At 39.7% G+C, this 12,893-nt stretch overlaps 1 protein-coding gene across 5 annotated transcripts in view; it reads right to left on the minus strand.

Moving 5' to 3' along the window:
* The window catches only part of WDR37 (WD repeat domain 37), a 71,028-nt gene that overhangs the window by 31,252 nt on the left and 26,883 nt on the right, over window positions 1-12,893 (minus strand). For all 5 annotated transcript variants that reach the window (XM_028505421.2, XM_028505420.2, XM_036025071.1 and 2 more), the window contains exons 4-9: window positions 10,004-10,099; window positions 9,592-9,656; window positions 6,285-6,420; window positions 4,946-5,017; window positions 3,175-3,219; window positions 1,210-1,286 (exon numbers count right to left, since the gene is read on the minus strand). In XM_028505421.2, coding sequence (XP_028361222.1) covers window positions 1,210-1,286; window positions 3,175-3,219; window positions 4,946-5,017; window positions 6,285-6,420; window positions 9,592-9,656; window positions 10,004-10,099 — 491 coding nt within the window. The remainder of the gene's footprint in view (window positions 1-1,209; window positions 1,287-3,174; window positions 3,220-4,945; window positions 5,018-6,284; window positions 6,421-9,591; window positions 9,657-10,003; window positions 10,100-12,893) is intronic.

Below are 12,893 nucleotides of genomic sequence, written 5' to 3' on the forward strand. Positions count from 1 at the left end.
TTCTCAAAAGAAATTTTGCAGGCTAGACGGGATTGTCAAAAAATATTCAAAATGATGAAAAGCAAGGACCTACAACCAAGATTACTCTACACAGTAAAGCTATCATTTAGAATCGAAGAACAAATAACGAGCTTCCCAGACAAGAAAAAACAAGTTCATCATCACTAAATCATTGTTATATGAAATGTTAAAGGGTTTCTTTAAGAAGATCAGAAATATAAACAGTAAAATGGTAATAAGTACATACCTATCAACAATTGAATTTAAAAAACAAAATAAACAAGCAGAATAGAAACAGAATCATAGATACAGAGAACATTCTGGTGGTTGCCAGATGGGAGGAGTGTCAGGGGGATGGGCAAAAAGGGATTAAGAAGTACAAATTGGTTGTTACAGAACAGTCATTGGGGATCAAAGTACAGCACAGGGAATACAGTAGCCAAAAAATACATATGCATGATCCATGAACATGGACACAATGGGGGGATGCCTGAGGGAATTGGGGGGGGGGTCTCTACACAAAGGGCAAAATTGTGACAACTGTAACAGCATAAACAATAAAATATAATTTAAATTGAAAAAAAAAACCTTTACCTACATAAAAATACTACACATGCCACTGATTTTAGAAAGTTGTCCAAAATCAAGTACATAAAACATTAAGAAATGCAACTTAATCATAAATTTAAAAGAAAGGTAAGTGTTTAATATTTGTGAGAGGGAGGTTAAAGCAAGCACATGCATATATAAAGTAAGGTACTGGTTAGACTCCACCTTAATCTGCTCACATTGCCAACACAAAGCAGCAAGACTGGGTGGCCAAGATCAAGGCGCAGTGGATATGGTTTCTGGAGAGGGCTTTCTTCCCAGCATGTGAATATTGCCTTCTCATTATGACCTCACATGACCTCTCCCAGTTGTATCCGGGGACAGAAACAGCTCAAGAGCTCTTTGGTATCTTTTCTTATAAAGGCACTGATCCTGTAGGATCAGGGCCCTACTCTATGACCCCATTTCACCTTCATTTTTCCTTAGAGGCCCTATATCCAAACATAGTCACACTGAGAATTATAGCTTCAACCTCTGAATATTGGGAGACACAAACATTCAGTCCATATGACAGAAAGTTATCCTGAGATTTGCAGACATCCAGAACCCCACCAACATACCCCAGGATGCATTTTCAGGGTAAGAAAATGTGCTGCTTACACTAGTGTCAGCTACGGGCTGGGGTGTCGGCAGCTGAACTGCGTATCTCCAAATGTGAGCAGTCTGATCTCCAGAAGCTGAAGAGAGAAATTGGGGAAAAATTACCCAAAGTCCATGCCATATGTAAGAAGTACCTTTTGAAAGGCTCTTGGCATCATCAGACTTATGTTAACTTAGTGACCATTATTCACTACTTGAAGCATATTCACTCAAGTATTTATTTCTGAAAACCACATAAGGCCATTGAGAATAAGGTAAAGGCACAAAATTAAGATAATTACTCTAAAAAAATGTTCCCTTTTTCATTTTAGTGTGGAAAGCCGTGAGGGTTCAGAGAAAATTTACAAACAGGTTTTATTCTCCAAATACCTAAGTAAACTGAAACCCAGTTATATTCTCACTTGTGCCTATAACAGGTTCTGAGGTTATTTCAGAAAAGTGAGCAACACACAAATGAATGGTCCTACCACTCAACGCTGATGGACCTCATGATCTGCCAGGCACCCATAAGTACTAAGACCTCACCAGCCAAATCTCCAAGGTGATGCTTGGACTTGAAAACAGAAAGACAGAGGACAGCTGAAAGCCCAGAAAGGTGCCAGGAGTATCCGTTGTCTCCACCCGCCCTCACAAGAGAACCAGCTGAATCCCACTTTGTCTTTGGTTGAATCCCACCTCATCTTGTGGCTGCAGAGCTAATCCAAGGAAGTGACCATGTGCAGATGGTGGTACCTTTCTCAGGTGTTAAATGCACCTACTGCCTGACTTGCCAATCTCTCTTTGAATCAGCATTATGACCAACCCATCTTGCACTCCCCTCTCTAGCCCACTACTGTTATCTGTTTCAGTTTCCGTCAGCTCCCTTCTGAGTTGTCCATTGATTTCAATACCTCCTTTCCAATCTCTGGTTGTCACTAGTCTCCCTCCATCTTCCCTCTTCCACAAAATGAACGGTTGATTTAATAAAGTTTAAACTCCTCACCTACCTTATTCCCAAAATGTTTTTTCAGGTATCAACGAGCTACTGTGGTCAGGCCTATGACTCTCAAACTGACTTGCCCATTGTATTCCACTCACATGTAAAAGCAACCAATTAGAACTGCTTTTGTCCTTTATCCCAGGGTCAGCAAAATTTTGCCCACGGGCCAAATCCAGGCAGCCACCCATTTTGTAAATAATGCTTACTGCACACAGCCATGTCCATTCATCTGTGTCTTTGCTGCTTCCCCACTAACACAGAGCTGAGTAGTTATGACACAGACCCTGTGGTCCTCAAAGATGAAAACAGTTACTTCTAGTCCTTGACAGACAAAGACTGCTGATCTCTGTTCCATCCAAGCACTTATCCTTCAAGATTACTCTCTGTGTCCCAAAACACCAACAGTGGACTACAGCTGTTGGATTTAATAGGAAAACGTCCCAATATAATAATGAAGGTACTTCATTATTGTTGTTTTTAAAACCACTATGTAAAATATGACAAACACAAGCTACCACAGTTTAGGAGAACTACCTAGAAAATAAGAACACAAGCTCTGCAGACCACTGTGACTTGGAACTACTATTTTCTCATTTCTGTATTTGAGGTGCACACAGAATTAGGAACTCAGCAGAATAACAGGCCTCAGAAAACTGAGTCACAATCTGCTGAGGATCATCATGTCACAAGAAGGGAAAATGGGCAAACATGAAGTCTTCATAAAAAGTCTCCAAGAAGATCCTGGAACAATGTTAATCTCACAAAAAGGTAAAGCTCATGTAATTCACCATCCATTACTGGTTAAAAGAAGTACTACTCAATGTATTTTTTCCCTTATTTCTTATGTAATTCAAAAAACGCCTACTAAAAACCATCTAACTTTTGTACAAGACATAGATAATCCTGATGCTCCTGATAAGAGAATGATTACAGCTGTTTTAAGAGTATCGATCACTTTATTCAATAAAGAAAATAAATCAACATACCAGTGAGAGCCAATTGCTCTGATGGATGGAATTTTATAGAATTTACTGCAAAACAAAAATATTACACAAACAGGTTTAAAATAAAACATCATTAATACCTATTATAGCTACAGCATATATTGCAGTTAAATTTAAACCCTAAAAGAACTGTGGTAGTTCAATATTAGATCCTCCTAGTCAGTTAAACTGTAAAAAAATATGTACATTACAGAGAACCAAGGTACAATAAAAATACTCAACATCAGCTATCAAACTGCTAAAGTACAGTACACATGGAAAAAGAATATTAACAATCCATTTCTTTTTTTTAAACTCTATTTATTCATTTTTAGAGACGGGGGAAGACAGGGCAAGAAATATCAATATGTGGTTGCCTCTCACACGGCCCGAACGGGGGACCTGACCTGCAACCCAGGCATGTGCCCTGACTGGGAATCGAACTGGCGACCCTTTGGTTCACAACCTGCGCTCAATCCACTGAGCTACACCCAGCCAGGGCTACAATCCATTTCTTTTTATCCATAGGGAAAGCATCAAGAGTTAAAGATAATCTGCAGAATACAGTGTAGGCCCAAGTGGCCCTAGGCCATGCCCTCCTTCCCAGCTCTCAGAGCCCTGTTGTCCAGTCCTCTGGGGAAGCCAGCCCTCACACCCATACCTGAAAAGAGATGCAGGGCCCATAAATGGAATGTAAGGAAGTTTTAACAGACTTCAACAAGTTCTCTTAGAATTTAGTTAGCGCTGCCACTAGAATTATATTTTTCTAATGAACTAAAAGATGCTGTTTTACTGTTAACTCTAGACAACAGGTAATTGTAGGAGAAGCTGGTGGAACAATGAACTGTGATGCTTAGACCATCACCACACTCCTGACAGACAAATAGTATGAATGCTCCCAATTTCAGTAAGACCCACTGCTGGAGAGAATGTGGAAGAGCCAGAACTTGCCTGCACTGCTGGTGGAACAGAAGCAAAGGGAGGGAGCACACACTCTAGAGACTGTTTGGAGGTTTCTGCTCATGTTGACCACCATGAACTGGCCCACATGGAGCACACACCATACGACATGACCATACATGTGAGCATCCCGAGCCCCAGGGGCAGAACTGAACATGAGCTCATTGCACGTCAGGCCCCTCCCACCCTCACCTTCACCTCCTCAGTCCAGCAGTAAACAGGCTCAGTTTCTTGACAAGTTGGTAGATGGGGACACCCCTAACTCTAGAAACAAAAGGCACATGCCACCTAGAAGTTTGTCTACAAGGGTTCAGGGGGTGACAAGGACTGGTAAGGGGCAGTGAGCCAGGGACCACCTGACAGAACCCTGGATATTATGCATTCCAAATGGAAGGACCTACAAAGGGAGCAGGGACAAGAGTGGGTGATATCTGGTCAGAACGCCTGGGTACACAGAAAAGGCATGGAAGAGCTGCTATGTTAACTATGGCACTAAGGGCTGGCAAGGGCCTAGGACAGCCAGAGGCCTGCCTTGGGCCTGAACATGGGAAAGCGAATCTCTAGAGTGAATACGTAATTTTTGATAAATAACACACATATTTCCATTTCAAAACTATCTATCTGTGCCTTTCTGTGCAACACTAAATAAAACACAGACAACTCCTATCTGATGTTGTTTAGGGAGATGAGCTTTCCCTTTGTGAAACCCATACTTAGATGCATAGTGTCTGTCTGTCTACAAGAATGCCTCACTGTCCCAACACCAACTCAGCAAACCTCCCATCTGGAGACTAGTCGATGGCATGGCGCTCACCTGACCCCACGTGGCCCGTGTACTTGACAAGGCACCTCCCTGTCTCGATGCTCCACAGCAAAGCCGTGTGATCTGCAAAGTAAAACAAATGAACTGAGCCATTGCTAGCTACATGGTCTTTTTAATGAAAGAATAAGACAAATATTCTAAAAATGAGAAGTTATGTTGCCATGATTCTGATTATATCACTCTGTAATTCAACTCTTCCAAAACAATGGAAGAAGCTGGTGACTTGACTAGGGTCATTTATGAGCAAGTGGAAAACCAGGGTCCTGAGCTCCTGGTTCACTGTTACACTGACTATACCCCCCTGGTGACTTAAATACAAAGGTCATTTACAACCTGGGTTCATTTTTGTGTGTATGAAATATTAAAACTTTTCAGAACAACATATGATATTCAAATGCAAACAACATCCAAATACAGTTCTAAATTATTTGATATTTAATAAATATTCCTTTAGACCTTTCCACTTAAGGGCATGACAAAAAGATAAAAAGTAGACCTAATAGGAAAATCTGAAAAATAAATACCAATTACCCAAATGAGATGTCAGAGTCATAAGAAAAGGATCTTTCTATTCTTCTTTATTAGTTGTAATTTCCATAAAAAATTCTGGGGTGCTCATATACAAACAGAATTTTAAACAAGAAAATAAAAAAGTCTCAATTATTCTAAATAGTTTTATATTTTTTATTGCCACGTGAAAAGACAGTCTGGTAAGTAACTTGTCACAGCTAGAAAAGTTATTTCCAACAAGTAAACACTATTTTTTTTAATTTTAGCAGTTTTTATCTAAGGAGTATTAATTAGCTTTCAAAAATGCCCCTTCTTTAGTGAGCAAACATGGGTCTCTCTATCACCCACCCTGTGAGTCCCACAGGCAAACTCAGGGTGGCAGTGGCATTACTCCCCTAGATCCTGGGACAGCAGCCCCCTTCAGAAGTACCACATAACACTTCCCTCAGCCAAATCTCACAAGTGGGAAAAATGTGAAATGTAGACATACAGTTAGCTATGAATAACAAGAAAGCCGATTAAAAAAATACCTAATATATTTAAATGACATTCCACCTTCCGCTGCCTCTAAAAGTGATTCCTTAGCACAGCTGGCTATGTCCCATGGAGACAGACATGGCATCATACCCACAAGGTTCAGAAGACCTAACAGGGACATCTGAACTAAGTGCTAAGTCAAGGCTGAGTGCCTCGTCTGAATGACTACTCCGACAGATGTTTGCTCCCAGGCTCACTCTGCTATCTACACTCTAAGGTCAGTCATGCGAACCAGCTGCTATGCACTATGCATGACAAGTGTCGGGGTGAGCTTTGGACTCACCAGCAGATGCAGTCCCCAGGACCACAGGTTGTGTTCTCGCCACACTGACATCCCAGATGCCATCCCTGTGGCCAATGTATTCCTTCACAAGCTGGCACACAGCCCTCGACGTGGTAGCCTTGAAGCTGGAGACAATCTAAAATTGTGATAGGAAGAAGACAATTTACTGAGCAAACATTTTTAAGTTAAAAAAGATGTCTTAAAAATGCATAAATCATTAAATAGAATATTTAAAACATTAAAGGAACACAACATAAGTGCAAACAGTGGAACTCATCTGGCTGGACACCACAAAACAAGAATGAAGTCCTTACTAAGGCCCCAGAAGACCACCCACCCCCAAAATCCCCTACTTCCAATAAGCATGTCCTACGATGGAAGAAAAGCCTATTTGTGTGTTGCAAGGTACTCTTCCAAAAATCCAAATCATAAGACAAAATTTCCAAATTCTGGAAGGTATACCCCAAACTTTTAACACTAATCACTTTTATTACTGCAGACTTTTGTTTTCTTTTTGCTTTTGATAACCGATACCAACCACCTGTTATTAAGGGGAAAACAACCCAAGGTGGGGAGAAACCAAAAAGGGCCCCTCTGAACAGAAGTCTGTTCGGAATTGCTTGTTGAACACGTGCTCAAGGACTACACCATGCAAAGAGATGGGACAGGGCACTGATAGCAGCCTGGTGTAAACAACACACAATGTAACGGGGATAGACCTGAGCACCACACAGGCCACAGGATGGTGTGGGACCATCTAGTATGACACTCACAGCAAAGAACTCTCTCTTTCCTTATGAGGAAAGTAGGAAGTGTCTGAGGAAGACAAGAATTAAACACAAGAACTCTTCAGAGTCTGAATTTTAAACTGTTCTTAGATGTAAGAATGGCTTTTTAGCTTTTAAGCCAGAACAATGTAGATTAATCAGAAGACTAAAACTGGCCCTGGCTGGTGTAGCTCAGTGGACTGAGTGCCAGCCTGCAAACTAAAGAGTTACAGGTTCGATCCCCAGTCAAAGCACCTGCTGGGTTGTAGGCCAGGTCCCCAGTGGGGGGTACTTGGGAGGCAACCACACACTAATATTTTTCCCCTTTCTTTCTCCCTCCCTTCCCCTTTATCTAAAAATAAATAATAAAATGTTCTTTTAAAAAGACTAAAACTGTAGAATCAAGTGAAAAAGAAAAAAATTGGTGGCATTAGACATCTGTTTTAAACTGATTTAGCAAAGTCCTGAAAAGGTGTCTCAGTTCATTCTTAGTGGAAACACAACCCACTGTTTCATGAACTCGGGTGTGAGCACCAAGTTATTCCTGACACAGTAGGTGACTAAACAAATGTATAAAGAGACCCACTCTCACCAATGCTGTAGACAGGTTCCATCTGACTCAGCTTAAACATACATGGAATTACAAAAGGATCTCTGATCAATCCCAAACCCATCACCATTACCATCTTCTTCTTTCTGAAAGTTCGTATCATAGTTAACCTACAAGACTATCCCCCTCCACATGGAAACATGCTTTTGCTGCACAGGTGCCATTCATGTGTTAAATAATATAACATTTAGAAAGAAGGAAGTTAAAAAACATGCACAGCCTACCCCCACCATAAGTGGTAGCAAGTTTAATTTTTCAAGTCTGCCATTTCTCACACAGACTGTATGATTATGAGACATGAACTACTGGAGGCCAAATCAGTCACTGACCCCATGGGAACAGTAAGGACTGAGGGGCACTGGCTCACAAAAACCACATTTCTGGTGGAATTTTGAAAGAAGCTTATAGACAGTTCATGAACATTAACACATTGCTAAAGGTACTGGTTCCTAATGCCCATTATATGGTGGCCACTTCTTAACCCTTTTTGTTCTTAAAAGTGTTGACTTAGCCACAATTTCCAAGAAGCCCCCATGAACTATGCAAGGGAACATTCACAACAGAAAAGCAGCAGAATGAAGCAATGAGTGGACACTTACACCTGCCATCCTGTCATTTTAACTGAGGTATAATCTATACTACTTGAATGAAATCCAATGTGTGAACATTTTCGTAAGTTTCTTTCAAGTGATTTACCAGTAAGACTCTCGTGCCTGCCTGCCTCCCTCCCAGGAGGCATTAGAGATGGCTATCAGCCACCCAGGGAGGGCAGGCCTCTCCTGGTTTGCTCAATGAACTTCAGTTTTCCTCTATGTCACCAACCATACTACCTACCTACCTGCTGAGGCAGGAAGAGGAAGTGATAAACTCAGATCACAGCATCTGCCTGCTGCACCGTACTAGCTCTATTACCCAGACATGCATGGTATAAATCAGAATACATTCTGTTACCAGATCACTTCTCGAATTTTCAAATAATGTCACATATTTTCACTGTTATTCTTTAAGATGGGTACATACATTGTGCACAATGCTATAAAGCACATTACTCATGTGCTTCTCACAAATTCGAATGAATTTCTAATAATCGAAATGACTGGTCTTTAAATATTTCTAATGTTTTTTAAAGCAAAGTGTTATTGTACACATACCTTTACCTTTGCCCCAATCTTATTTTTCACTACTCATGGTAAGTGATAATTTTATATAATCTTTTCTCCCTCTACTTCAAAAATTATCAGAAAATTTGGCATTCAACACCATACATTATCGCCCTGACTGGTGTGGCTCAGTGGACTGAGTGCCAGCCTACAAACCAAAGGGGCACTGGTTCAATTCCCAGTCAGGGCACATGCCTGGGTTGCAGGCCAGGTCCCTAGGCCAGATCCCCAGTTGAAGGCATGAGAAAGGCAACCAATCAATGCTTCTCTCCCTTCTTTCTCCCTCTCTTCTCCCCTCTCTATAAATAAATAAAAACTTTTAAAAAAGAAAAAGAAAAATACTACAAATGTCCCTATTTGCCTTGGAAACAGACCTTCACTTCCTGATCATAATTGGAAAATCAGAGAAGGTGAACTAAAATGTAGCTATAGGTCAGATCTTATTTTTCACTGCTTTGTACCCACTTATTAGCCTTCTCCAAATTCAGAGTATCTATATCAAGCAATGTAATAATACAGAATGTATTTTGCCTCAAAAAAGACATATTTAATGATGCATAATGTGTTAATCTCACAAGTATTAGTATCTAGGTATCTATATATATATAGTCACTTAACAACGATACTCCTTCTAAAAATTGAATTTTCCTAAACACCAGTTTATTTTATATCCTATCACACATTTCTAATTGAAAACTATGCAACTCAGAGTACACATGTGCCCACCTTATGTACCACATGGCTGGCCCAAGAGCCAGCGCCTTGCATACCTTGCTGGTGGAGGCCTTGTAAGTGGTCTTCAGCTTCTGAGAAAGCTGGCTGGTACTGTGACTGGCTGCCAAGACAGAGAATCAACAACCAATACAGTCATATGACCAAAAAGCCACAAACTTCAGAGCAGAGACAGAAGGCAGACATTAATGTGACTGACCCCCACTCCGCATGGGAAAACAACACAACTGAGCTGGTCTGCCTGTGCATGCAAACATGGGACAGACAATAGCAGGGCAGGAAGAGGAGCCTGAGCTCCCAGGTGCCTCCCTCTTTCCTCTATGTCCACATAGAAATTAAGGATTCAAGTAATGCTGACCACAAAAAATCAAGTGAATCATGTCCCACATTAAATTCCAAATTCCCTCCCCATGTATTCTGCAGGGCACCCTTCACAAGCATCCCCCTTACCTTTAGTTTTCAGTTGGCCCTTACTCAGCTCTGCCCCATCAATCACTTGCCCTTCCGCAGCTAAACGCTCATTAAGAGTCTCAATTTCTCTACGCACTGGAAATAAAAAAATTTTTCAAAAAAGTATGTACTTTTTATGTTTAAACATACTGACCACTTCCAAAACTTGAGCACATAAAATATTACACATTGGCATTGTCTAAACAAAGACATGAATAACATCCTATAAACAAGATCACAGTTTACTGAGTTCTCAAAAAAACTCAGGACATCATTCCAAAAACAGAAACTCCAATGCTCTTCCTACACAGAGAAGACATGATGGACACTATCAGGGTTCTCATCCAGCAGAGCTCTTAGATTTCAATTTAGTTCCTTTCCTTTCTACTTCATTCTATATATTTAAAAACACTATTCTGATATTGTCTAAAACTCAATGTAATATTTACAGTCTAGCTGAGAACACTGAAATCAAGGGGGAAAAAAACGTTAAAAAAAAAAAAAACCCATTGTTGCATGGTACCTTAGATCACCAAGTGAGGATTACATATAAAGATTGAAAACTGATGGAAAGCTATGAAAAGTGAATAGAAGTAGAAGTGTATGGGAACAGAAAAGAATGAAGAGGAAGGACATTAGCTATAAAAAAAGAGAATGAGTAGAGAGACTGAGGAGAGAAGTGGACATGGCTGTGCTTTGTATGCGTGCTGTTATCCCACTGTTATCCACCCTGTACAGATGAGAAAAGAAGTCAGCTGGAGGAAAAGACTCATCCAAGGACATGGCCTACGGAGGCCATGATCTGGACCTTGCCTGGCCACAGGTTCACCCAGCTCTAAGGGCATATGCCTACCACACTGCCTCCAGGCTTACACAAGATCTGTTCCGGCTACAGGGAGGCCAGTCAGTCATCTGGGTGAAAGTACAAATGATATCAGTTAGAAAAAAGGCCAAGCACTAAAGCCCTGAACAAATCCTGTCTGAGCAATTTCAACTCTATTTTACAGGCAGCAAGAAGCCACTGAACCTCCAGCTTTAGTCATCAGTAACCCTACAGTTTTTCTTGAACAAACTGCACAAATTCACAGAAAACAAAGCCTTAGATCACAATGGAAACTCAACAATACTCAGGTCCATACAACTCTTGATACTTAATTTAAAAACAAAAGAAAAAAAACTTAAATCAGATCTAGTATATATGGTGCTTAATTTTCATTTTAGAAAAAGTTGGAATAATTTTGCCCTCTGTAAATTTTCAAGTGGACTTAATAAGGAAAACCCAATATTAAAACATTAAATTTTCCAATGTCAAAGTTTAAATGACATAGGGTTACAATCTCTTCACTACTGGCCCAAGTATACCACTTAGTTATAGAGTGAAAACATGTTAATAATGCAAAAACTGTTTATTAGTGTTCAATTTTTGGAATCAACTTATAAGGCATGAAAAACCTAATTTTGTAAACATAAACCCTGTAAAATAACAAAAACCGGAAAGTAATGAAGCAGTGAGGGATAAAGGACATGTCATTTCCTAACATTTCACAGCAAAGTATGACTGCATATGGACTAAAATTGACAGAGCAAAAAACAGAAGTAGATTAAGTCCATAAAAATTGTCACTAGGGCCCTTCCCAGGTTGCTCAGTTGGTTGGAGCATCATCCCATACACCAAAATGTTGCAGGTTCAATCCCTGCTCAGGGCACATACTTATACCTAGGTTGCAGGTTCAATCCCCAGTCGGGGCATGTATGAGAGGCAACTGATGTTTCTCTTTCTTTTTCTCTCTTTCCCCCACCTTCCTCTCTCTCTCAAATCAATTTTATATATATATATATATATATATATATATATATATATATATATATATCTCCTCAGGTGAGAATTTTTTAAAATTTTTAATAAAAAAATCACTAGAAGAAAAAATGTAGCAAATGTTTTCCTTTGCAGAGTGAGATGGGTCAACAGATGCGGTAATGGCAGATATCTTCACTTTGTACACTGCCTGATTTTTTGAAGCAGTAATTTTCATACCTATTTAGTGAGGACCACTGGCCTCTTTTCCCTTACACTATCAAATTAAAAAATGACAACAGCCAACACAACAATAGCTGCCCAATGTGAATGAATCAAAATTATACTTTTTTTTTGTCAGACTGGCAAAAAAATATTTGAAAATCACTGCTTTAAGGCAATGAAGGCACTGCTTCTAAAATAAATATTTTTAATTAAAAATATTTTTTAATTATAGTTTATATTCAATACTATTTTGTATGTTTAGGGGAATAATTTTCTTTAAAAAAACTGCAGATAAGCCCTAACTGGTCTGACTCAGTGGATTGAGTGCTGGTCTGTGAAACAAATGGTCACCAGTTCAATTCCCATTCAGGGCACATGCCAGAGTTGCAGGCCAGGTCCCTAATAGGGAGCGCGTGAGAAGCAACCACACACTGATGTTTCTCTCCCTCTCTTCTTCCATTTCCCTCTGACTAAAAATAAATAAAATCTTTAAAATAAAAAAAAAAAAAACCTACAAACAAGGTGGTCTACTTCAAGGATCCAAAGACTTGAACCGCAGTATTTGCATGTCTTTGTTTTATTCCCTTCTCTCACTATTTCCTTCCCACCTAGTACCACTATAGTTATAGATACCAGCATTTTTAGCAGTTCTACCCCCTTATTATTTTTTTAATATTTAAGAACTTCTGCCTACAAAAGATGTAGTAATCAGACTTGAAAAATGCAGATGTTGAAGAAATAGATGTCTTGTGCTTTAAAACATTGTGGCAGAACTGCACTATAAACAAATGAATCAAATAACTATGTAAATTACAAATAAAACCTAAAAATGAACCAAAGTGAAAAGGATAACTTTCAGGCAATATCTTT

The sequence above is a fragment of the Phyllostomus discolor genome, chromosome 1 (genome assembly GCF_004126475.2).
Source record: "Phyllostomus discolor isolate MPI-MPIP mPhyDis1 chromosome 1, mPhyDis1.pri.v3, whole genome shotgun sequence".
Taxonomy (NCBI): Eukaryota; Metazoa; Chordata; class Mammalia; order Chiroptera; family Phyllostomidae; genus Phyllostomus; species Phyllostomus discolor.